We start from the raw sequence: 27,078 nt of genomic DNA on the forward strand, positions 1-27,078 counted from the left end.
GAACAATAGCTGCTTTGGCCTGGTTTTCGAAACTGAATCTGACGATACTTGATAATGAAAGCTTTTTGAAGGTTTGAAAATATCGATGCAGATTTCGACGGCTAAGATTCTTTTTTATTATTGCAAGAAAGAAATCGTGCGGATGAGATCTTTGGAACCTTTTCATTAAGTAGATTTTTTTGTTTTTTATTTTTATTTTTGGAATGATGTGTTGTACTTTCGTTAACATATGCTACAGTATTATTAACCTAATTCTTCCAGGAGATTTTTTTAATAAAAAAATTCTTATTCACATAATTTTATACAGAAATTATTTTTGATATGGAAATAAAGATGGTGTTTTAATTGAATATTGATATTTGAAATGTATTACAGTATTGTGGAAGTTATTCAACACGTTTCTACGTGTTTCAACACGCCCCTACGTATTGGTCAAAATGCTGCCACATGTCCAACACGTCCCTTACGTGTTGGCCAGAATATTGCCACCTGTTCAACACACCCCACGTATTGCAACACGCTCTTCACATGTTGACTTCCTACCTGCAAAATTCACGTACCTGTAATTACATCAAATAATCTCATTTATAACAAAAACACTAATATTTTTTTCATATTAAAAAAAATTATTTACTTCTTTCATTATATTTTTTCTTTTAATTATTTGTAATAAATTAATTATTTCTAATGTTATCATAAACATCTAAACATCATCATTTTAATATAAAATTTATAAAATAAGATCATAGATTTAATTTTATAAAACATTAATAGCTAGAATTATAATATCTACAAGAGTAAAACTCTAAATTAATCCCTAATAATTTATATTTCGAATTAATCCATTATTAATAAAATATTTTTTAAAAAATAATAATATTAAAATATTAAATTATCTAAAATTTTAAAAGACGAAAAAATTAATTTATCCTTTTGTTTTAATTAGAGACTAATTTCTGTTAAAAGACCAAAGGCCAATTTGTCAAAAGCTAATTTATCCAAAATAACAATTGTTAAAGATCAATTTAAAGTATCACTCTATCTATAATAGCTAACTCTTGAGAAAATTTATAGCAACTTTAAAATGGAATTGATATAATAATATATCATGATTTTAAATATAATAATATAAGAAGAATTTTAAGTATATTAAATATATTGGTATTCTAATAATTTTAACTATTGATATAATTATAAAATATATATAATATATATTAATTAAAATTAACAAAAATTATTGGAATACCAGTATTCTAAATACATTTAAAACTTTCCAATAATATATTTAGCTAGGGAGCTTTAAGGGCAAAAGAATTGTAAAGTGAAATTGAAAGTAGTTAAATTTTCTAAAAGAATTAAGTTTTAAAACTTTCATACACTTATTATATCTATTTTTATTTAATATTCAAAATTTAAAATTATTAAGATTCAATATCACTATTAGGTAAGCCATGATTTAGAACATTTATATCTATTTTTAGTTAAGCCATGATTTAATATTCATACATTGATTATATCTATTTTATTTAAAACTTTTATACCACTTACCATGTGATATGTATGAGTTAAGTCTCATTTTGGTTCTTAAGATTGGCGAGTTGCACTGATTTAGTCCTCCAGATTCCGATTGCACTAAATTATTCCCCTAGATTCGAAAAAATGCACCACTTTAGTCCTTAGCCTATTTTCCGTCACCGGAGGACTGACGCCATTAGTGACGTGGCCAAAATTGCCACGCTAGACATACTAACGGTTAGATGACGTGGCTTAAAATTTGATTTACTCCAATTTAGTCATTATCCCCCTTTTAAAACCTAAATTCATCCCGTGACTTCATCATCTTCTTCTTCTTCCCGTTTCTCTCTCGTTCTTCGTCTCCTACTCCCTTCCGAGTTTACCATCATGATTGCAAGTGGGAGCCAGAGTTCCATGCGGTCCAACACAAGGAGTTTCAGTCGAAGTAGAGCATCGGGTGTTCCACAGTGGTGTGGGTGTGGGTGCCGCCCTGTTCTTCGGTGGTCCATAATAGAGGCTAACCCTAACAAGCTATTCTTTGGGTGACCTAACTATAATATTAATGGTAAGAGGTGGTGTGGTTTGTTTGTCTGGGCTGACATTGGAGAAGAAGACCTCAGAGGAAGGGTAATTTTTACTATGGATGGTGACCAAGTTAGAGTGGATTTGGCTTGGAAAATTGAGAAGATAGAGGTTGAAGTTAGAACCCAAAAAATGTACATTTTAGTTTTGGCTTCGTTTATAGTATTTGTTGTTGGTTTTATGTTGGTAGTTAAAGCTTGAAGATGAGTTTGTGTTACTATGTTTAGGGTTAATGTGTAGTAGAAGAAAGAAAAATTCCCATTCTCAAATTTTTTAGTTGTTTTCTGTTATTCAATGAAATTGTTGAAAAATTGTAAAAAAGAAATCTGAAGCAGCATAATTGAAGCTGGAACAAATTGTCATAATAATAATAACCATATCAATAAGTTTTAATAAAAGTAACAATAATCCTGCCATATTAATGACAACTCTCCCAGACAAGTAAAGAGTAGTTCTAATTCCAAAATACATCCTAGTTAAAGGATACAGAGTGCCATCATTGTCATATTGTATTCAAATATATTAAAAGTCTACTGCCATAAATTCAGCCCACAAAACAAAAAGTATGATTCACAAAAAGATTCACAGTTTCATCCAAAACAAGCTGCACAGATCAGGTACATCTTCATTTCTTCTTTCTTGGTGGCTTGAAGCCAGGTGTTGGGACAAATTTTAGGAAGTTGGCCAGTCTGAAAGATGTGGCTGAGCTTGCTCCTTGTAGTGGATCCATAGTGACCGATCCTGATGGTAGTGTGGAGGACCTCCTTCTGGTCTGCAACTTGGATGGCCTCGCAGGTGGATCTTGTTTCAGTAGGACATAAATTTAGTTGAATGTGCACAATAATTTTAACTATGAGTTGTGAAACTAAATGCAACTACCTCTTGACTATGTTGGGACTGTTGTGCATCGGAGTAGTTTGGCTGGGAGAGGTCGATCTCAACCACCTGGCCATCAACTGGTGCAGGTGCCTGAGCAGGGACTTCTGGAGCAGCTTGAGAAGGTGCTTCTGGAGGAGCCTGAGCAGGTGCATCTGGAGGAGCTTGAGTAGGTGCTTGAACAGCATTTTCTTGTGCATTGGGCTTTGCCTTAGCAGCAGCGGCAACTGCAGCTGCATCAGCAAAAGCTTGAGCAACATCAGTTGCTCTCTTTTTTGGACAACTACTCTTTGTGTGTCCCTTCTGTAGACAGTATCTGCAAGTAAATGGTTTAAGTTGTCTCTTTAGAGTCCTAGTCACCTTAGATTTCTTGCTTCCTCCATTATCCTCATCTGCATTCTTTCTCCTTTTCTTTGTCAGTGGTCCGGTCTTCTTCTTTTTCCTTAGAACTTGAGGTCTATTATACTCAGATTTTTTCCAAAGAGATTGTCTAGGCAATGGATTTACATAATGTGCATAAGTGTCTCTATATGCGTCCATAGTGAGCCACTTATGACAGAAATCTTCAGGTCTCTTATTCACCCTTGCAAGTGCTGCACACGCATGCACACAGGCCATTCCTGAAGTAATTAACAAAGTAATGTGTTATTAAAGTATTTAATAATTCGCAAATACGCAGGTCCTAAAGGCTGGTTAATTACCTGTTAACATCCAAAATTGACATGTGCACAGTCGCTTGCCCAAATCCACTACCATATTAGTTAGATGACCATGCACTTCAAACTTCTCATACTCATCATCCCAAGTCCAGATTGGCATCTAACTTTTAGGCTCCTTCCTGATCTTGTCCAACCTACTTTGAACCATTGGTGGTAGCTTTCCCACATGTTTGGCTAACTTAACTTTGTTTTTAGTGATTGTTCTCATGACAAACATTCTGACCTCCTCAAGTAGCGTGATGATTGGCTTGGCCCTTGCTTCCTTAATTCTTGCATTAAAGACCTCGCATGTGTTATTACAGATATTATCAAGTTTAGGAGCATGACTAAATGCTGACTTTGTCCACGAGTCCATAAGCCACTTGTTCAGGTAATTCCAAGCCTCTTCATTAATTTTCTTAATCTTCTTCATATTGTCAGAGAAATCTTGATAAGTGGTTGATCGTGCGCATTCCCAAAGTAACCCCTTTAACTCTAAATCCTTCCACTGCTTGTTAAAATTTATTCATAAGTGCCACACGCAGAACCTATGGTGGACATGAGGCATTACCTCCTGGACTGCAGAAAGCAGGCCCTGCATATGAATGAGATACAATTTGTGATACGTAATAGTCCCTGAGATTCAATTCGTGACACGTAATAGTCTCTGAGATACAATTCGTGATACATGATAGTCCTTGAGATACAAATATTAACCCATAATAGTCCCTAACATTTGTTTAATGAACCTGAAGTGGTCCCCTACATTGAAATCGTTCCCTATTTTTGTCCCTATGTCATATTACCAATAAAGAATAATACTGTACACAAATATTTCTCTCAGTCAGTACACAGCTGTTCAGACCAACATGTCAACATCTTAACGAACAATTTACCTTAACTAGCAATAGGCTATACGTTAACAACTGTTGTAATAATAGAGTATACTATGAAAGGGTAGGGTTTACCTTTTGCATGTTACTCATGAAGCACCATTTGTTTTCTTTATAGTCTCCGAGGTCCTCATGGAGTAGCTCTAGAAACCACCTCCAATTCTCCGTGTTCTCGATATCTACAATTGCCCATGCTATAACATAGATGTGATGATTTGCGTCCTGACCCACTATGGATAAAATCTGGCCTCCAGTTTGTGTTTTAAGGAATGCCCCATCTAAACCAATCAGTCGCCTACACCCTGCCTTAAAACCATTCTTGCATCCACTAAGACATACATACATCCTCTGAAAGATCACCTCTCCATCTGGTTGTGGGATGGTTCCAATTCTAACTGTTGAACCCGGATTACACTTCAAGAGTGTTTTTCTGTAGTCCCTGACCATTGCATACTGGGCCTTCTCATCTCTATACACCACAACTCTAGCGTCTGCCAAGGCTCTAGAAATTGAATTCTTATTTAACACCAGATCACACTTAGACTTGAAGTAGACAGCTGCCTCACATTGTCTGAAGTGAGGATATTTCCTAACCTTCTTCACTAACTTGCTAGTCAACCAGTTCCTATTTGCAGTTCGGTTGGTGGCTTCTCTAGCACATGTGTGGTCGTCATTGAAAGTTTTTATCTGCCAACATGTCTCCTCATGATCCCGTGAGGCATATACCACCCACTTGCACTCCTCAACCTTACAGACAGCCCTGCATCTCACAGCATCGTTCTTAATAAATTGAATATGCCTACCTTCTTGAATTGTAAACTCTCTCACTGCCTCTTTAAACTCGGACTTTGTATTAAACTTCATCCCCACCTCAAATTTTAAATCACCGAACCGAATACCATCTCTAAATACTGGGAATACATCATTTGGCTCTTCTTCAGAAAATTCATCTTCCGAAGGAAGAGGAGTCTTCATTTCCTCCAAGTGCCAAGAGTTGGCCCCATCAGACTCTGCTCCAGGATCCAAAGCATTGTCCAGGTTTTCATCTCCTGTGACAGGGACTTCTAAGAAACTTAAGTCCACCTCACACTCCTCATCATCCACCACCAATGCATCATCATCGTTAAGAAACTTTCTCTTAGACTTTGCTAGTCCTTCAGCAGGTGCATGCTTCAACCCAGACTCTCTTCTCTTGGTCTCACATTTTTTTTCCAACGACATCATCATCACTTGAACTATCATCTGTCCCAGGATCATATGAACTGTCCTCTGTGGTGTGTTCATCTTCAGAAGAAGACAACCTCAGCACTTGTTTTTTTCTTGTCATTTTGCTGTACCTTCCTCACTTTTGAAGCAGACCTTGTGCAATAGGTTTTAGTAGTGATTTTGGGATTTGGATTTAGTTTGGGCTTGGACACAGAATTCCGGTTGGGCTTGGGCTTGGGCTTGGAGGAATTCTTCGGGTTGGCATTGGCCTTGGAGGATGATGTAGTATTGGATTTCGGATTTGGGTTGGCATTTGAATTGGGTTTAGCTTTTGGGATAACTGGATGAGTCTTGCTAACATGCTTTGCAGTAGTAGCTTGGCTAGGATTAGAGTTGGATGTGGTAGTGGAATTATATTTTTGGGTGTTCGGTTATTAGCACCAGGATCTGTTGGTTCTGTGCTTTTGGGTGGTGAGGTATTATGCGTTGGTTCATTGTTGTTGGTGAATGGAGTCTCATCAGTAGGGACAGTGGGTATATTAGTTTGGTTTGGGATCTTGTCTTGTAGGGGTTCATTGTCAGGTTCATCACTAACCTCTCTCAAATCATCATGGTCACCCTCAACATACACCACAATCTCATTTCCCTCAAGAATTTTTGGTGTTGAAACTGCATGCTCAAAGTAAACATCAACCAGCCCATCATTCTTTTCACCCATGAAACACATCTCTCTCAACTCATCATCACAATTCAAAGCTCTTAACCCACTATCTAAACTCCTCCCGGGAACATGCCACCAACATTCTCCTATCCTATCATATCCTAGTTCTTTATATAATAATTTCTAACCCAAAAAATATCTAAAGTATCTACATCAATGTCACCAACGCATGCCTTCTTATCAGGAGAATATATAGTCATCCCGTTTTCATCTTTCTGAAACTTTTTCCCATGATGGAACATAATATCTAAGTGCACATCCATCTGCATGATTCAAAAAAATTTCTTTTCAGCACCAGTTCCACACAATGATCCCTTTAAGATAGTTTTTATCAACTACATTCATACATGACAGAGAGATATATCAAAATAAAACACATTTATCCACCATCGGAACAGAGCATGAAGACAAACCACAAAAACACAGTGGGAGACAACATCGAAATAAAACCCTAGCCCAAATTCCACTACAAACCTTAGGGAAAAACAATATACAAAGCAATAAACTATGATCAACAACCATCAACGCATTCCCTAAAATTTGAAAAAATAAAATTTTAATCTCTTCACTAACCTCGATGACGGAACAGAAGCTCCTTGTAGCGGCAAAGTACCTCCTCAGACAACTGTACAGTGTTCACTGGTGATCCAGCAGTCTCCGGAATTCTATTGCAGTTACTCGTTCCTATTTTGAGTCACTCATGGAAGAGAGACTTTTTCCACTACGTCACTCATGGAGGAGTTGAAGATGAAGAGTGGAGACAAAAGAGGGAAGCAAACGTTTTGTTTTCCATCGCATACAAACGACGTCGCTTAAAGGGGTTTTTTAGCGCCAAATTAGAAACGACGCCGTTTCCTAGTGTCCAGCGTGGCAATATTTGGCCACGTCACTAACGGCGTCAGTCCTCCGATGACGAAAAATAGGCCAAGGACTAACGTGGTGCATTTTTTCGAATTTGGGGGATTAATTTAGTACAATCGAAATTTAGAGGACTAAATCAGTGTAACTCGCCAATCTCAAGACTAAAATGGGGCTTAACTCATACATACCACATGGTAAGTGGTAACTTACTACTTTATATATTTATTAATTAAATCTAGTCCAAACTGAGTGATAATTCATTGGTTGAATTAATGACACCTTAGCCTTGTTATCATAAAGTATAATAAGGGTGTTCAAGGTCTGGTCTTATCGAGTTCAAAATTCGACTTGGGGTCTAAAGGATATTTTTTTTAAGTTTGAGTTTACTATTATTATTATTATTATTATTATTATTATTATTATTATTATTATTATTATTATTATTATTATTTGGATAAAACGACTGAAATTTTAATTTAATTTTAATATTTAAAACATTAAATTTGATTTCAAATATTTTTTATCTTATTTTTTAAGATTTTAAAAATCAAATCAGTTATTGAATTGCAAGAGTTACAAATTTAAAGATTTAACTAAAGTTCAATTATTAAACCGAATATAATAAAATAATATATTTATGTATAAATAAATATTTTTTTTTAAAAAAAGTAAATTTTTTATATTTTATTATTTTAAATCGGTTAATTACTAAAAAATATACCGATTCAATCAATTTTTTTAATTCTTTGACTGGTTCATGACTAATTAGGGTTTTATTTAAATTGGACTAGTTTAATGACTAATTTTCGGGTTATTCAGTTAAACCAGCCAGTTCAATCTAGGATCCAGAACTATGAGTTTGATTCTCTTGTTGGAATTAAAACTTTTATTTCAAAATTTTTTTTTATTATTATTTTTCTTTCTTATTATTCCTTTGTCAATTTCACTATCAAATTACTATAATTATCATTATGACCATCACAATTTCGATAGTTACAATTTTCTAAAACTAATAATGGAAAAAATATATACTTTTAGAAAAATAAAAAATGTTTAATTTTGACCAGCATTAAAATAAGATAAAATAAAAAATTTGAAACAAAAATAAACCTCAAAAATAAAATTAAGACCTAATTCAAATATTAAAGCCCAAAAATGTTTTTGTTGTTATTATTATTGATATTGGTTGTTCTTCATTCATGAAGGGATTCCGTGCAAAGGTGGGAGATGATTGTACTCAGCTTTAGAAAGAATGGGAAGCAAAGCATCTTCTTCATTCAAGATATTTAGAGTCTTCTATACTTTTTTTTTTTGGTATCCTACAGTATCCCCTGCCCTAACCCGACAAGTCAATGACTAATTCATCGCAGATTTGAGCTTCATTTAAGAGTCACGAGTAAACTATCTACTCGACCAACCCAAGTTGATTTAAATCTTCTATACTTATATACCTTTGAAGAGGGCCAAAAGTATGGTAGTTAGATAAATTCCTAAAATGTGTATACATGATTTGGTAGATATTTGTTACACATTACAAGATTTATACTTTTATAAATGATCAGCTAAAAAGTGAATTTTTCATTGGAGGAACAAATCAATCTTCAAATCCCTCCAATTTAATAAGATCCATGTTTATCTCACTTATTAAGGTTCCTTTGATACCTTTCTCTTTAGTTAAGGTGCTTGCAAATCTTTATTGTTACGTTTTAATGTTACTCCCTAAGGTTTATAATAAGAGGAGTGCTAGGAGGCCAACAATTTTTGTGATTTGTAATCATCAAATAGCCATCAATGATGATTTTAAGAATAAATGACCATTTGTACCCATAAAAGATGAAAATGCTGACATATGTACCCACACCAGATCGAAACTAAACTTGTACCCACGCAAGATGTCATCCATGTGACAAAAGTACCCTACGTGGCACTCCAACCCTCTAAAGACAGGGTACTTTTGTCACACGGAGAGCATCTTGCGTTGGTACAAGTTTAGTTTCGATTTAGTGTGGGTACATATGTCAGCGTTTTCATCTTTTAAGGGTACAAATGGTCATTTATTCATGATTTTAATGGTGTGAGATTTCATCTAATGACTCACTTTTCTTTGCTAGTTACATGCTGACCAGAAATTAAAAAAAAATTGCTGGCCCTCTAGATTTTTCCTTACAGTAATTCACTTTCAACTTTTTGATACATCACAAAAATAAATGTATCAACACAAAAATAACCTTTTTTCGCCTTTTTTTGCAACATGAAATTTAACTTCATAAATTGTAATATCTATATGAAGAACCATTATTGATTTCATCATGTTTAAATTAAATTTAATATGAAAGTATGAATCCAATGCACAAGCCACAGTTCCAGAATTAAAAAATGCTCTTGGCTTTTTGTGTGTCTACATTTCTTAATCACTAACTACCTCATGCAATATTTATTTCAAACTTGCATCATTTGATTGTGACAAAGTGAAAGACAACACTACTAATTACTAAGAATAATTGCATTCTTTTATGTCTGACCAATAACACAATTCAATTCAATTCAATTTCATCTATTAGAGTCAACAAGACTTGAATTTGGCATAACATTTTCTAATTATACTAGTCATCAAAATCAAGCAACTAAACCAAAGCATGGTGATAAACAGAGAGACAACATTAACATTGTTCCTTACAAACAAAGCAATTTGCTTTGTGATCAAGTTAACAAAGGAACAATGGAGATAGAAATTAAACCACAGAGAGTCAATTAATTACTAGATGGAAGTGGGAAAGTCATGATTAATTAATAATAATACCCACAATTAAAGAGACATACTAGTAATAAAAACAGTAGAATGAACCCATCTTAGTTAAGAAAACATATGGGCATGATTGATCAATAATCCTAGATTAAATTACACAAACAATTACATAAATTGCAGTAGTAAGTTCTGAAGCACCTTCAAGAATCATGTGGTTAAGTAAGTGCTTTTGTTGTTGCATGGTTTAGCATCTCCAACTCGAAATGGAGACCAGGTCTTTTCGCTGCCAGCATAGAACAAGAGACGAATGGTTTCTCTCGACCTGAAACCCTCGCACCGGCGCACGCTGCACCAGACATTCTGCTTGAGCTTCTGTGAAGTTACTGAATGTGAATGATGAGAATCCAGATTGAACAAAGAGGTTCCTCCAATGAGGTAGCTTCTCTTGTGAATGGTAATGGTGGTGACCTGTGATCACATTCCTAATGGATGGTTGGATGAAATGCTTCTCAATCTTTTGGAGGACGTCGAGGTTCACATTCACGGCGTCAAGCGATTCGAGCAAGGCTGAGTAATATTGAAGAACATGGACTACTTTGGTTGGAAGTGGCACATCGATTCGGTCACAATTTCGGTCCAAAGTAACCACCACTTTTGGCCTAAGCTGCTTGACAAAATGAAGGACAGATGGAACCAGCGACGGATGATGAGTGAAACAAGAAAGCGGCATATTTACAGCAACTGCCTCGCTATCGAAGAACTGACTTGCCAGTGGAAAGGAAGGAGAGCTCAATGATTCAATGTTCAAGATATTGAGCTCAAATGATAAGTTGATGTCTTTTGCATACTGACTTAAATTCTCTCTTGTGAAATTGAGCTCAACCTCGTCACAATTCGAAGGCGAAACTATGGCAGTAACTTTAAGAGAAGATGCATTGCTATTTCTCAAGGCAAGCTCTTGCATAAAGGAAGACCACTGCACTCCAAACCCAATATCAAAGTCAATAATGTGAATTCGATCGAACCGTTCTACAGCTTCGATGAGGACTTGATTGGAAGTGAAGTTTGCAAACTGGAGAACAGGTGAGATCTCTGAGAATGATTTGTAAGCTCCAATCTTGAATATGAAGCCGATGGGCGAGAAAGGCATGAAATTGGGAATGTTTGAATGGAGCAGTAGTTGCAATGCCTCCTTCATGTAGAGGGCAGCCCTCTGAAAAGGCTTGCCAATGGGGGAGAGCTGGTGATTGAGCCGCGCCAATATCCCTTGCGCAAGAACCGGATTACCAGCTTCTATCAGCTCAGCAGTCTTGTATAGCTGATCAAACATAGTCTGCTGAAGCTGGTTGCTTGCCTCGTCTCCGGCTGAACTCACCTTCTGCTGATGCTGCAGATGATGAGGAAACAATGGAAGCTGCGCCTGTTGCTGCCTCCTGGCGAATTGCTCCTGCCCCGAATCCAAAAGGGGTAATCTCGGCACCTGATAATTGTGCCCGACCGCAGCACGCTTCGCCGGTTGCTGAGAGTAAACAATATGCTGCTCTTGCATTTGGGGGTATGTCAATGGCACAAAGAATGAAGGATTCTCTGAAAACTGAACTTGATTATGATTCATCATAAACTGAGGGTTGATAACCTGAGGCTTCTCATCCACGGTTCCAAACACAGGCTGCTGAAAGCCGAACACACCCGAAGTCGGAGCCGAGGACACCAACATAGGATTGTTACAGGAAGCAAACATGGGTTCAGAAACACCATAACCATTCTTTGCATTGTGACTCTCCATATTCTCAGCCCCAAGGAATGGGAAAGCAGGGTAATTCCCAGGCATAGAAGGGTCCATAACCAATCCTCCTTGCTCCACAACACCAAACCCTGAAGAACTAAAATCAACATTACGAGAGCCAGTTTGCAAGAGCTTGGTCAAACCAGCAGAAGGGTCCTCAACATCACCCATGATTAGCCTCAGAATGGACTGATCTTGACCCTCCCAGTCATCCATCATTCTTGCCCCACCACATTTCTCCATGGATCCTTCTGGAGGAGGAGGAGGATTCTCTGAGGCTAGTGCTGCAGCAGAGGCTGAGCAGCCACCACCACCACCAGCAGCAGCACTACCTTTGCTTGTGCTGTTGTTGCTGCTACCAAGAGAAGAGGACATTGTGCAGGAGGATGAAGGAGGGCTTTGGCTTCTTCTTGAGTCAAGAACAGATGTGGGCTCAGTGCAGCCCACATAGCCTTTATTCTCTTCTTCTTCTTCTTCTTCTTCTTCCCTTCTCCTCCACTTTCCTTCTTGTGATGGTGGTGGTGGCTGATGGATACTATGATTATTAACAAGTTGCTGTTGATGCTGAAGCAGTGAGAACAGATCTGTTGCAGAACAATAAGAAGAAGAGAAATCCAACACTCCCTTCCCTTGAAATTCCTCAGAAGGAAAGGGCATCGCCTTCATTTAACAAACCTACCAACAACAACAACAACAAGAACCCACGAAACCACCCACACAAAAGACTCCAGCTTTATTCAAAGTTTGAACCTTTTGCCTCCACAACACCACCCCACAAAAGAAAACGCGGCAATGGGGCTTGGTTTCACAAATCCACAACCAAGGCCTAGAAATTAAGCAAGAGGGTGGAGGGAAAGATGAGTTTTTTCTTTTCTTTTTGTCTTTGGTTTTGGATTGGAAGAAGAAGCTCTGGATTTTTGGTGGGGTATTGTAAATATAAATTGGTGATGGAAACACTAAAACAATCCCATGGTGTTGGGGAAATAATAATTAATAGAGAAAGAGAAAGAGAAACTTGGGCACCTCTCTAATAAAGCTTGTTGTTTTGTGGTTGCAGCTGGTTGCGTGGGTCGTTATTAAGCTCGAAATAGCTGCAGTGATGGGTGAAAGCCATGAATGTGATTCTTTGTTGCTTCTTGTGCGTTTTTTTTTTTGTGTTGTTTGTGTTTTTCTGGGATGGGATGCGTGCAGTGTATAAAAGTGGTAAAGTGCGCGCTCTCTCTCTCTCTCTCTTCTTTCACTATTGCTATTTTGTTTTAATATATACTCACTCCATTTTATAATAATAATAATAATAATAATAATAATAATAATATATTATTGTTTTTTTATCTTTATAAAAAATTAAATTTCGATTAATATTGCACGTGTTATATTTTCCAAAATTATATGTTTATTAAACTAAAAATGTAAAAAAGAAATAAATATTTTAAATTTTTGTGTTTATTTTGAACTCTTTCTTTTTTATATAATTTTAAGCACATAAAAAATAATAAAATTAAATATTAAAAATAAAAAAAATTATCTTATTATTGATAAATGATAATAAAATGTTTAGTCCCAAAAGAATAATACTTTAAAAATGGATTTTAGAAACATCCATCTTATTTCTATTATTTGTATTTATATTTATATTTATATTTTTTGTTTAAGCTGGTCTGCATACGTAGTTTTCTCTGTGCTCGGTGGGGTTGCTGTCACTTCAGTGGGTTTTCCACATTCGCACATGCGGCGCGTGTAATCACATCCATCTCCTTCTTGAAGCCTAGTCCACTTTTCATGATAGTGTATTTTTTTATTAGAAGATAATTTTTATTGATTGAACGAAAAAAATTATTAACATAGGCTGAAAAAAAAAACACTAAAGTAATATTGAAAATGGGACATCTTACTAAATTACATAAAGTAGCATATTAATAATCTAATATGGAGAAGGAAACTAAAATAGTTACAAGAACAATGCTAAAGAAATAATAACCAAAAAAAAAAAAAATCAAATTCCAACAACATTGTGAATTTAATCAATTTATTTTTCACGTGATGTTGCAAGTTTTAACATATTATGGAAATTAAAGAGAAATTCTTGTGTATTTTCAGACACAAAATCATTGCACAATATTATATGATCAATAAAATTTATTAATTTTAGTTAATATTTAATTAATATTTTAAATTTTAAATACTAAATTATAAATTATGAATTCTAATAATATAAAAAGGCCTGCTACACATACAAGCCTTTTTGGCTTACAAACTATACAAGTTGCTCCAAGTCCAAGAAAAAAACACGCGTCCTTTCACAATACGTTCACGCTTCCTCTTCTTCCTCAATCAAAACGCAAACCATCAAGATTCAAGGAACATTCGAAACAAACTACTACGATTCTGCAGAAACGTTCTAACTTCTCACGAAGAGTAGAAGAAATCAAGAAGAAAAGATACAAATCTCCATCAAAAATTACCAGAAAAAAGGAAGAAACATTATTCAAGGTACTGTTTTACTGCTCTTCTAGGTTTTTCTTCTAGATTGTCTGTGCCATGTGCCTCATCCTTAACCAGCAAAACATTAAAAGATTTCAAGAAGAAATATACTGTCTCCCCTTGTTTTGGGTGTATTTCTGTAACCGTTTGGGTGTATTTCTGTAATCGTTTGGGTGTATTTCTGAAGTTCCATTATCTTCAAAACGATTTCAAAGCTTGATTTCAAAAACCATGAAAATCGAAGAAAAACGAAGCAAAGAGAGAACGCATGAAGGAGATCCAACAAATTTGGCAAGAAACTCGAAAAAAGAAATGAAATCTTTTGAATTGATTTAAAATTATGTTAAAAAGGCACGTAACATAAGCAGCGCGTTTAATGGGTGGGTTTCGTTCAGACTTGTAAAGCTTGTAAATGCAAAACACTTGTATGTAGAGATTAATCCTAATATAAATATAAGGTAGAGAGTGGCAGTGAGTGGATAGGGACAAACAGAGGTAAGCTAAGGCAAAGAAGCGATGAGTGAGGAGAAAGAGGTGACAGTAATGATAAAGAGGAGGAGGAGGTGACCATAATTATGACAAAGAGGAAGAAAAAGAAGAAGAGGCGACATTAAAAATGACAGAGAAAAAGAAAAAAATTTGTTGTGACAAAAAAAGATGAGACAACGTAAAAAAAAGGTGTTAGGAGAGAGAAAGAATAGAGGTAGATAGCATTACGGGAGTGGAGACACGACCATATTTGAGAGAGGAGGAAAGTACAAGGCTAAGAAAAAGAGAAAAAAGAAGGAGGAGGAGTGATGGAAGATAACAAACACCTAAAAAAGAAAAGTCCTAATTTAAAATAAAAAGAATGAGAATTTTAAGAATTAAATGAAGGTATTTTTAGAAATAAAATATTATTAAAATTTCAATCTCTATTTTCAGAATTTTAGTCATATGTCCCCTCACTTTTTGAAGATAGTAAAATGATTGAAATTTTGTGTTTCAATAACTAAAATTTTAGTTCTAATCTCTAGTCACAAACATAATATTAAATATTAATCTCTCAGTCCGTCAGTCCGAATCTCCAAAAACAAACACATCCTTAAAAATCACATAAACATATATATTAGATTTGAATGCAAAAATATTTTTTATATTGAATTCTAAAATGGAAAAAGCATAAATTTTTATTTTAATAAATAAAAATAAAGATAAATTTGAATCTCTTTTTATTTTTATATTGACAAAATATGTGTTGCAATATGTGATATATTTTCTTTTTGAATAAATCTAAAAATAATACTATAAGACAACAAATGTTTTTTTTTATCAATATTTGATAAATTTAAATATTAAAAAATAAATTCTAAACATTTAATTTTAAATTTTAATAGTATAAAAATAAATAATTAATAAAAAATATTGGCTACTATTATCAAAAAACATTAATCTTCTGACATTTCTCTAGATGTAAACCCTTTTTTTTATCTGGAAGTTCTTTCATAGATCTTGATGCATACTCAAATCTCTCCAAAACTTGAAAGATACGTAGAAGAATCATACCATCCACAAAGCAAAGGGCAATAAAAAAAAAATATATCACAAAAAGGGGGGAGTAACACCGTAAAGGAGTTATCGAAACATGAACAAATAGAAAATAATATACCAACAGAACCAGAAATTGAAAAAAAAATGATTATTTTTTATTATTGTCTGAAATAAAAATTAAAAAAAAATAGTGCAAAAATAAAATAAATGTGATCTACTAAATTTTTTTTTCTCTAATATTAGATAGAAAAGTGTAAGGAAAATATTGTTATTTTGCTACAATTCAATATTATTCTCTCTTTTTTTAAACACATTTATCCCAAATCCTTCCTCTTTTTATTCTATTAATGTATTTTTTCCTTTTATAACTTTATATATTATTTTCTCTTTTTCATTTTATATTCATCCAAATATATCTAGAAAAACTAAAAATCTATTCAACTTTAATTTTTGCTTCTTTTTCCTTTTTTTTTTTTCTCTATTTCCTTCCTCTTCATCACTTCTTTTCTTCGAACGAAACAAAATCATAGGAAAAAAAAATAAAAAGAAAAAAATGGATTAATATATTGTCTTGACAGATTAAATAAGTCTTTTTTTTTTAATTTCATTGGAATATTATAAGAGAATAATAAGGTAGATCTCTCAAGTTCTATTCATGAAGGTATTAATACTATTGTGTTATATTACCTAATAAATATTTAGTCTTACAAATTTTGGCACTGTTTAAGTTTGATAGAAGTGATATTTTAAATTAACTTCTAAATTATTTATTTATGGATAAATTAATTTCTAATAAAAATGATAAATTAGTTCTTGATACTTTATAATGTTAGACAAATTACTTTTTAATAAAATAAAATGATAAATTGTTTAGTATCTTTTAGAATATAAAATAATTTCATCAATCAATCATATTATTTTTGAAAAATATAAAATTACTTTGTCTATTTTTTAAATTAGAGCTTATTTAATTTTTTATTTTATTAGAAACCAATTTACTAGTTTTTTTTAAAAGATCAAATATCATTTTATTAAATTCTTTTTATTAAAATGAATTTATACAAAAACAAAAAGTGTTGAAAATCAACCTAAACTATCTCTTTTTCTTTTGATCGGGATTCTTTAGAAAGCTTACATCATGTTATATTATGTGGATCAGATTTGGTTGCATGGAATAGAATAAAGCAACCTTTCATATCATATCAAGTACAGAAACTAAGATCGGGAGATATGAGATATATAATTATATTATATATTTTTTATTAAATTAATTAAATTTTTTAAACAAATATTATCATAATATATTATTAAATTTTTTATGACTAAGATTCTAAAATTTGATTTTCGTTATTCAAAAAAAAATTAAGATAAGATAAACTAAAAAAATAAACAAGAGAAAAAAACTTATAAATAATCATGTTTCAAATTAAAAAAAAAAATTATTAAAAATATAATTATTTATATATTTTCTTATATCAATTTAAATTATTACTAATATCGTGATGAACAATAATAATACTAAATTTGGAAATGATAATATCACTTCAATTATTCTAATATTTTTTCTATGTGATATATAATTACATAATTTTTTGTTTCTTGCCAAGTTCAACTATCTTGAATTGGATCTTCACTCTGCAAGTGACAAAATTATTCTGTCACAGGCATCTTTAATTACCATAGTAATGAATTATATTTTTATTTTTTGGCAAACGTATGTATTTGAATTTTACATTTACTAGATGTCTCTATAAAAATAGCAGTTATCAGACAGTTTTTCCAACAAATAAGTACAATTATTTTTAGTAATAACAATTAAATGCAATGCAAAGTCACTTTCAATCTTTTCTTGACAAAGAAGTATTACTTGCTGCAGCAATTGCAATTTTTATTGATGGATAAAATCTTATTTCAAAACCAAATAGAGATAACCCAGATAAGTAATTAATAAGGCAATAATACTAAAAGTGGTTAAAGAAATTAACGGTAATACTTAACACCAACAAGCATGGAATCCATTATTAAATATGTTTTTACCATAATAATATTTTTTATACATTCTTGACATTGATATAAAAATATAGTTATTATTAATTAATTAGATATTTAAATAGTTTTTAAAATCTATAAAAACGAATAAAATATGTATTAATTATTGAAAAAATATTAGTATTAAAATAGTGTATATCTATTATAAAAGACATAGACATAATAAAATTGTATTTGTTATTAAGAAGTATCATGATATTATTTCTCTTAAAAATTTAAATTGATAGAAAGAGATAACATAAATAATTATATCTCTAATATTTTCTTCAAGTAAGAGTCTCTTTTTTAATATGCTTAATTTTTGCATAGATTTTCTTTTCTCTTTTTATTTGTCTTGTACTATTTTTTCTACTTTTGAGATTCACCAAAGATCGAACTCTAGACATTTTAAAAATAGAGCATTCATATCATGTTATGATATTACTTCTCCGAAAAGCTTAAACTGATAGAAGAATATAATATGAATGGTTATATCTCTAATAAAAAGAATGACTACCAAAATTGTATTTTATAGTTGTGACTAAGCTTCTATCAACTTCTAAGGCACACATTTAATCAAATCCAAAGGTGCATGAGTTTGAGAGGGTGAATTCATATATAGGTTTAGTGCATGTTTGGGCGCCATTATTTTGTTAAAAAAAGATCTTTTTTCAATGAAAAAAGATCTTTTTTTTATTTTTTAACGTGTTTGGCAAATTTCTAGTAGTAAAAGTAAAAGCATTAGTAAAATCGAAAAAAGATATTTTTTGAGAAGTTGTAATTTACATCTTTTTTTAGAAGATCTTTTTTCCTTAAAAAAAAATGTTTTTCATGTAAGAAATAAACAAAAAAGTACTTTTATATTATTATACCCAAATATAATTGATTGATAAAAAGACCTTTTTACATGAGATATCCAAACATAAAATTACTTTTACTTCTCTATAAGATCTTTTAAAAAAAAATAACTCGAAAAAAAAATCTTTTTTTAAAAGCTCACCCAAACAAACCCTTAATATCATTTTAAATTATTGATACTACAAAAAATTTGCTTATTATTGTCAGTTTACTATCAAATTTTAGATGGGACGTTGCTATCAAATTTATCGTTAAATTTTTCGAGGAATTGCTATAATAATTTGGATGGCAAAAAAATTACCATTGGATTTGATAGCCCATCCCAAAATCCGATGGTAACTTTTAGCGCTAATATGGAGTTTAATGGCGCTAATATTATCGTTGGATTTTGCGACGAAAAAATCTATCCATCGGTAACACCAAAAAATGAAAGGCATAGTTTTGATAACCATCAATTCGTTATCATCAGATTTTTTCGTCGGTAAATCCGATGGTAATTTTGGGATAAATTTAAAATGCGAGCCCTTCCCTCTCAATTCGGCGAATCCCCTCTCTCTTTTTTCTCCTCTTCTCTCTCTTTCTCCTACATTTAAATATTTTTAGCTAGTTTTATCTTTGTTTATAAGTACTTTTTTCGTCCCCAAGGTCTGGAGTCAAAATTGATTTCGTCCCTAGCCTTTTTTTTTTGTTAAAATCATCCTCAACGTTTAAAAACGCTTTAAAATCATCCTTTTCTATTTTTGTGGACCAAATTACCCTCATCATCATCATTTTCCTACCACCACCACCACCACCACCACCACTCCCTCACCCTTCCGGTAACCCCCACCCCCCACCCCCTCACCCCTCACCCCTCACCCCTCACCCTCCACTCCTCACCGCCTCCCCTCACTGCCTCACCTCACCCCCCACCCCTCACCTCATCCCCCACCCTCACCGTAACCCCCCCTCACCTCACCCCCCACCCCTCACTGCCTCCCCCTCACCCCCTCACCTCATCCCCCACCCTCACCTCACCCCCCACCCCTCACTGCCTCCCCCTCACCTCACCCCCCACCCTCACCGTACCCCCTCACCCCCCTCACCGTAACTCCCCCCTCCCACCCCTCACCCCACTCGGTCATCATCATCATCATCATCATCAGATTTCATCAACAACAACAAATTTCATCAAAAATTTAGAAGTTTAAATTTCACCAACAACAAATTTCATCAACAACAACAAATTTCATCAAAAACCACAGAAGAAGAAGAAAAGAATAAGAAGCAGCAGAAAGCAGAAAGCAAAAACAGAAAAACAGGGGCGGCGGGGGGCTGGACGCAGGGGCGACGGCGGGCTGGACGCGGGGCGGCGACGAGGGGCTGGACGCGGGGCGGCGTGGAGCTGGACGCAGGGGCGGCGGCGAGGGGCTGGACGCGGGGCGGCGGCGTGGGGCTGGACGCGGGGGCGGCGGCGGAGGGCTGGACGCGGGGCGGCGTGGGGCTGGACGCGGGGCGGCGGCGTGGGGCTGGACGCGGGGGCGGCGGCGGAGGGCTGGACACGGGGCGGCTGCGGGTTGGGGGTGATGGAGTGACGGTGGGGGTGGGTGTAGGAGGAAAGGAAAATTATGTGGGGGGGAGGAGAGAAACGAAGAGATCTGATGGGGTGGGGGGGGTTGAGGGTGGGTTTTTTTTTTTTTTTTATTAATAGTTAAGGGTAATTTGGTCCAAAAAAATAGAAAAGGACGATTTTAAAGCGTTTTTAAACGTTGAGGATGATTTTAACAAAAAAAAAAGGCTAGGGACGAAATCGATTTTGACCCCAGACCTTGGGGACGAAAAAAGTACTTATCCCTTTTTTTAACTAATTGTCACTTTTTTTTAATATGCTTATCCAATATATGCAGACAAGGTCATTGGAGCGTCTTGTTTCTTTGGCGGAGGTATTCAAACAAACCCACACGTTCAAAAAAAAACAAGGAGAGATTTGCTGATTAGTGGTCTGCGGACTTTTATGTAAGTATTCAATTTTTTTATAGAATTTAATAATATACTATCATATCTATACTTATATTGACATGCAAATTGAATGTGTTAGGATTTATAGATCTAGAACTTCGAGGCCACGATACAGCAATCTCAGCAGATAGTAGATGATGGCGATGCCTCGAACCGTCGAGTGCATTTGTGGTGAATCCTAATGTCGTGTGTTCCATACCACATTCGAGCCATAGAAGAACCACATCTTCGGAGTGGAATCGTTCTTCGCCAGTAACTTGCGCACGTCCACTTTCAGAGCATCTTCTACCTCGGCCACTAGCCTTATAGATCAATAGGACGTAGATTTGCATGAGCAAGTCCATGACTTAACCTAGAGCCTGCAGGATCAGGTTCAACAGCTTCATGTGGCTGAAGAGAGGTATAATGAGCTCTTCGCACGCATGACAAAGAGGATGATCGGGATGCAGAGATGGAGTCCTTGAGGTAAGAGCTCAGGGAGGAGCTAGAGCAGATACAGCACATGCGATAGTAGATGGATGTCTACTATGAGCAAATGCGCGTAGGGATAACTGTGTTAGAGGCGACTCCTCCTCATCTACACTTACACCAGCACAGACACCACAACGTCGTTGCATCAGTAACAGCAGCGAGACATCAGCAAGAGGAGGACGACGATAATTATGAGGACCCATAGGCTTTAGAGTTTGTTTTTGTGTAGTTTGACATTATTATCTTTTATTTTGTTGACGATATTATTTTTTCTATTTTTAGCGTTTGTTATTTCGGATTATATTGTAATTTTTTTATTTTAATGAATCATATTTATTTTTATTAAATTTTAATTTGAATATTAGTTATTATAATATTATTTAATTTTGATCAGATTGGTAATTATAAATAAAATATTAAATAAAAATTATTTTTTTATTAGAAAATATTACCGTCAAATTTTATGGAAAATAAATCCGATGGTATCATTTAGTTTTTTTTATTAAATAATATTACCATCAAAATTTTCGATAAAAATTTTCATGGCAATTAAGGTGTCAAAAAATTAAAATGGCGCCAATGTTATTGTTGGAAACGGTAAAATTACACTAAGAAGTTATGTTGGTTACTTCCCTCCTTTTCTTTAAAAGAAAAACAGTATTGGATCTATAAAATAATTTGAATACGGGTGAATTACTAAAATGATATATAAAAAAAATATACATTGCTATAAAAATAATTTTAAATATATAAAAATTGTTTATCAAATATAAAAATTATTTGCTATTTATAAATTTTTTTGTTATTTTTATTATATTTTTTAAATTTTAAAATTCATTTATTATTGTTTGTATTTTTTAAAATTATTTTTGTCAGTAATATAAATTTTTTATATATAAAAAATAATGGCCTCTAATAATGGTTGTGTGTGTATAGTAATGATCAAATAACTCTAAATATTTTAGCAAAGTATGAGCTGAATCTTCTTATTCTTTGTTGGCATATGTGTTTTCATATCTTTATTTTTCTTATCCACACTTTTATTGTGGATGGTGCTTGCATTGTGTTTGCCATAGTTCCTTTCTTAGTCTCTTTTTCCCCTTTATATAAAAATTTCATTAATCTTCAAGAATGGTAATTGGTATATGATGAACTTCCGTTTGCGACATTATGAATATTATTTGAGAAACTAAAAAATTTTTATTATATAACTAAGTAGATAGCTACTTACTAGTCGTTCAATAATGTACATATTAGGCTAAATAAGAGTAGTGTTATTTAAACATAGTAATCATTATTATTATTGTTAAAAATTTTGTTTGCGAGCTATATCTATCCCTCTAATATTATATTGATCTTAGACGGTATATATATATATATATATATAAACTATTCTTATTCATTTCTCATTATATTTGTCAGTACTTTAAATTTATATAGGTAACAATGATAATTTATTCTAATGACATTATTATTATATAATTCATATATATACATATAGTTAGTTCAATAATAACTAATTACAGTTGAGAGATGTTATTACCATCAAAGCATGCACATGCAAATGCAAGTGAATCAAACCATTGAAGATTGAATTAGCACAGAGGAGGAGTCAGGGTAGTTGTTCCCCTAGGCATGGCCAACTACTTAAATATTTGTGTTTAAAAACATTATTATACCACAGTGAGACACGGCTTAACATAAGCTAGCTAATTCTATTTTAAACATAATTATATTAATAATGATGCATGGTATATATATTATTGTTCATTGTCTTATAGTGTCTATATATATTTTATATTTCTTTATTACATGTGGTACATTATTTGCGAACTATCAGTTTTAGAAAATTTTAAAAAACTACATGACCTTAATAAAATGGTAGAGACTTTTTCTTCATTTAAAACTTAAAAGGTAGACCATTATATTGTTTGTGAATTAACTTTTAAAGAAAAAAAAAATTTAAACAATCCTGACAATTATCTTGAAAGACAACGAGATTTGTAATAAAAAAATATTCTTTTTGGTTCTGGATCTTTACTTTTGTGAGACTGATTAGTTCTTTTTTTAATATTTTCTCTCTGTATTAACGAAATTAACCTACATAATATGTTAAACTGTTGATTTATCCGTTAAGAGTTAACTAGGATTGACAATTTTTTTGTGTACATAGTCTTATTGTCTTTTAGGAGTAATTGCCAGGGCTGTTTAGTTATTTATTTTTATTTTTTGTTATCTTTTTCAAATATATTGACTAATAAATTAAGAAATATTAATAATTTTTAAATTATTTTTACTTATAAAAAATAAATGAAAGATATATTAGTAATTAACGTGTCACATAAGTGTATTCTGGAAAAAGATCATTGATAGAAAAGACTAACCAGTCTCACGAAATTAAATATCAAAAGTTTAACGAGTTTTTTTTTTATTAGAAGCCTCGTCGTAGTTCTTTAGAGAAATTATCAGGAGTCAAAATGAATATTCACTAAAATAAAAACAATAATTATACTATATGCACAATCAACTATTTGTATAAGAGATACATATTAAAATACAAAATGTATATTAAAAATGTGTAAAATAATATAAAATATACATACACAAATATATTAAAACTAATTTTTAGTATACATATTTAAAAAAATATTGCATAAAAAACAAAAGTAATTAATCAATTTTGATGCATTTTTAATATATAATTAAATATTTTAAATTATATCATCCAATTAGAAAGGTATTATCTTGGTATGAATTTATTATTATAAATTATAAGTGTTAAATATTTTATGATATGTCAAGGAGAGTGATTGAATATGCATGTGATTATGTAAACTTTTTTATGATATTTATTATATATATTAAAACTAAATTCTTCTTTTTATGTATAACAATAATCTCACATATGTATATATTAGACAATCAAACAAGAAACTGACCAACTGAAAGGGAAGGCATAATTGAAAAAAAAAAATTGCTTCAAGAAAGAAGGCTGACTTAATTACCAAAGCATATCACTACAACAAAAATTATTTTTAGCGATAAATTTTTAACAGCAATAACATAATAATTAATATAATCTTATTTAATTTATGTTTTTGCGACAGTTGTATATTTGTCGTTATTATTACATGTTATAATGATAATTATATCATTTTTTTTTGTTATTAATTTTTTTTTACTGAAAATTATATAATTGGATGTTGCTAAAACCTTTTAGTGACAAAATATAAGACGACTAATATCCAATTATTAGTAAATATATTAGCGACTATTTTTATTACTACTAAAAATAAAATATCCAATTACTAGTAGTGTGCATAACTATATAACCACAAGTAGTATCCTTTACAAAAAAAAGTGATTTTGCTTGAGTAATGAGAATATCCATATTATGTGATAGGGTAAAATTCCTTAGTAAGATTTTTTTTTTAAAACATATGAAAAGTTTAATTGAAAGAGAAAATTAAAAGAGTAAGTACCACTCAAACTAATTACTTGAAAGAAACAGCATGTATTAGTTAGAGTACGTTAAGAGATGAAAATAAAAAAAAATGTTGGAAAAATAGAAAATATAAGCCCTTACAAGCGAGACATGCTTTCTTAAACTTTTTCTTTGTTCAGTTGTTTTTACACACTTTTTGCCACAACCATGCTTCAAGACACCTACTCTTACAGCCTTATTTGACGTGTTCTCTTATCCAACTTGCTCTCTCTATGCTATATATTGCCATAATCATTTTCACTACAATCCCCATTTGGGAGCTCAAAGGGATTTTGTCACAAACTGCAAACTGCCAAAACCAAAACACCAAACACAGTCAATGTCCATCACTTTCCCACCCTCCACCAAAAAAAAAAAAAAAAAATGTACTTCCCCTATGAAATAATTGAACATAATGAACATGTTGTTTTATGATGATGGGTGCAACAATAATGGAAATTGGAAGAGAGAAAAAAAGGTAAAAAGCCATACATATATGATGATGATTACAGTGACTATACAAATTTAGTAATACTTCTATAGTAGCTATATACAATTTCCACAATACTTAAAAAGTATTGTTTAAATTAAAGTAATAATTTTTTAATGTTTAAAAACTTTTTAATTTAAAAATAAAAAAATAAAAAATATTATAAAATTATAAAAACAGTTTAATTACTCTATTGGTCCTTATAATTTTACAAAATTTTTAATTAGGTCACTGTACTTTTTTTTTTCCTTTTAATTGAGTCCTTGCACAAATATTTTTTTTGGATCCTTACACTTTTTTTTCCTTTTATTTGGGTCGCTACACCAATTTTTTTTTAGTTGGGTTCCTATAAAATTAAGCCAATTACTGTCAAGAGAGACCTAATTAAAAAAAAATTTGGTGCAGGGACCCAATTAAAAGAAAAAAAAGTATAGAGACCTTATTAAAAATTTCGCAAAACTATAGGGACCAATAGAGTAATTAAACTTTAAAAAAATTAATTTAATTTTAATAATATTTTGTAAATATTGTCAAAAATTATGTAACTATTATAACTACTGTAATAATAGGTACTATAAATTCCAGTTATATATGTGGTTGTGATGACATTAACATTAGAAAGAGATAAAAAGGAAAAATAATAATGAGTGCTTTATTTGGTTTATTGCCTTAGAATTAGACAAAATTAAAATGCTTAATTAGATATATGAATATGGCATGAAAGAAGGGGGACATGCTTAGGTTTGCTACTAATTCTTTATGGAAACTATGATTTGGACATGTCAGAGACAAGGCTTAATTTATTTTCCTTCTCCCATGTGAAAACCTAACAACAACTCTTCTTCTTCAAATCCTAGTCCCATATGAAGTGTAAAGTTACTACCTAAACTTCAAAACTTTAATTTTGCTTCCTTTTTCTTTGAGTTTTCTAATTCATATTTAATAACTTTCAAATTTCTCTCTCTATCTCTCTATCTCTTATTTTTTTTTTTCTTTTTCTTTTTTTTTCCCTCTTTATTTGTTGGCTAAAGGGTTCATGTTTCTCATGATATGTTCTTTTCTCACTTCCTAAGACACCTCATACCTCAAGCAACACACATAAAAGCCTACTCTAGACCTCCATTATAATAGTAAATTATTTAAACCCTTAAATATAATAATTTTTTCCCTTTTTTCTTTTGCATGAAATGATATTATTATATAATAATAATAATCTTCTCCCTTGTTGTTGAAGTGCAACATGCAAGTTAACGATATATTATTACAAAATCCATCTCTACCTTCCACAGCCGACCTCATTAAAAATTAATATAAGAATATATTTTTTTATACAAAGATATATAGCCCTTTCAAGATAATTAGTGCCTATCCCTATACATATATATATTGATATGTAACGTGTGTTCATAACTTTGAGATTTTTTAATTCTTTTGGTTGGACAACAAAATTATTAATTTCAAATTCTTTTTTGTATTTCTCTTGGATTTTTCTTTTAAAAAAATATATGGAAAGTATGTGATGATTAAAATACATAAGAAAACAAGTTCAGTTGCATTGGACCACATGGGAAGGTGAAAGATGGATTTAGATTAGATTGTAATAAAATGGACTAATCGGTGGCTCCGTGACACAGTCATAGCCACTTTTTAGATCACGGGATGATTTTATTTTATTTCTAATAACCACCTCCAAGCAAAGAGAACTAATGGAATAGGACCTATAAATTCAATTTTTTGGTTAACGTTTAAGAAAATTCTTGTCGTTTTTTAATTTGTATATGTTGAACAACGAACATAATCAATAGAAATCATGACTTGATGATAAAATTTAATAATAAAAGGTTTAATTATGTG

General features: G+C 32.4%; 3 protein-coding genes across 3 annotated transcripts; all 3 read right to left on the bottom strand.

The window, feature by feature from the left end:
• Positions 1-432: 432 nt before the first annotated feature.
• On the bottom strand, positions 433-3,591 carry LOC148575302 (uncharacterized). Its single transcript, XM_088506164.1, has 2 exons — positions 2,977-3,591; positions 433-543 (listed from the first exon to the last, which is right to left on the bottom strand). Exons 1-2 carry the CDS (start codon positions 3,589-3,591, stop codon positions 433-435), a joined length of 726 nt encoding a protein of 241 aa, XP_088362290.1.
• A 201-nt stretch (positions 3,592-3,792) lies between these two features.
• On the bottom strand, positions 3,793-5,848 carry LOC107627784 (uncharacterized). The gene is made up of 3 exons (XM_016330610.2): positions 4,640-5,848; positions 4,243-4,266; positions 3,793-4,179 (listed from the first exon to the last, which is right to left on the bottom strand). The coding sequence occupies exons 1-3, from the start codon at positions 5,846-5,848 to the stop codon at positions 3,793-3,795; spliced, it is 1,620 nt and encodes a 539-aa protein (XP_016186096.2).
• A 4,273-nt stretch (positions 5,849-10,121) lies between these two features.
• Positions 10,122-13,114, bottom strand: LOC107625899 (scarecrow-like protein 6). The gene has a single exon (XM_016328632.3). It carries the CDS (start codon positions 12,548-12,550, stop codon positions 10,343-10,345), a length of 2,208 nt encoding a protein of 735 aa, XP_016184118.1. The 5' UTR covers positions 12,551-13,114; the 3' UTR covers positions 10,122-10,342.
• Between the last annotated feature and the right edge of the window lie 13,964 nt (positions 13,115-27,078).

Source organism: Arachis ipaensis, chromosome B2 (assembly GCF_059453495.1).
Source record: "Arachis ipaensis isolate K30076 ecotype BB chromosome B2, ASM5945349v1, whole genome shotgun sequence".
Lineage (NCBI taxonomy): Eukaryota > Viridiplantae > Streptophyta > Magnoliopsida > Fabales > Fabaceae > Arachis > Arachis ipaensis.

Bases quoted from the DNA above. Each gene is read 5' to 3' on its own strand.
- LOC107627784 (XM_016330610.2), bottom strand. From the start codon at position 5,848: ATGAACACACCACAGAGGACAGTTCATATGATCCTGGGACAGATGATA. The intron at 4,267-4,639 runs GTAAACCCTACC...ATTCATATGCAG, and splicing joins TCATGAGTAACATGCAAAAG to GGCCTGCTTTCTGCAGTCCA. The intron at 4,180-4,242 runs GTAATGCCTCAT...TTTAACAAGCAG, and splicing joins TGCTTTCTGCAGTCCAGGAG to TGGAAGGATTTAGAGTTAAA.
- LOC148575302 (XM_088506164.1), bottom strand. From the start codon at position 3,591: ATGGCCTGTGTGCATGCGTGTGCAGCACTTGCAAGGGTGAATAAGAGA. The intron at 544-2,976 runs GTAGTTGCATTT...TGAATTTTGCAG, and splicing joins AGTCCCAACATAGTCAAGAG to GTAGGAAGTCAACATGTGAA.
- LOC107625899 (XM_016328632.3), bottom strand. From the start codon at position 12,550: ATGAAGGCGATGCCCTTTCCTTCTGAGGAATTTCAAGGGAAGGGAGTG.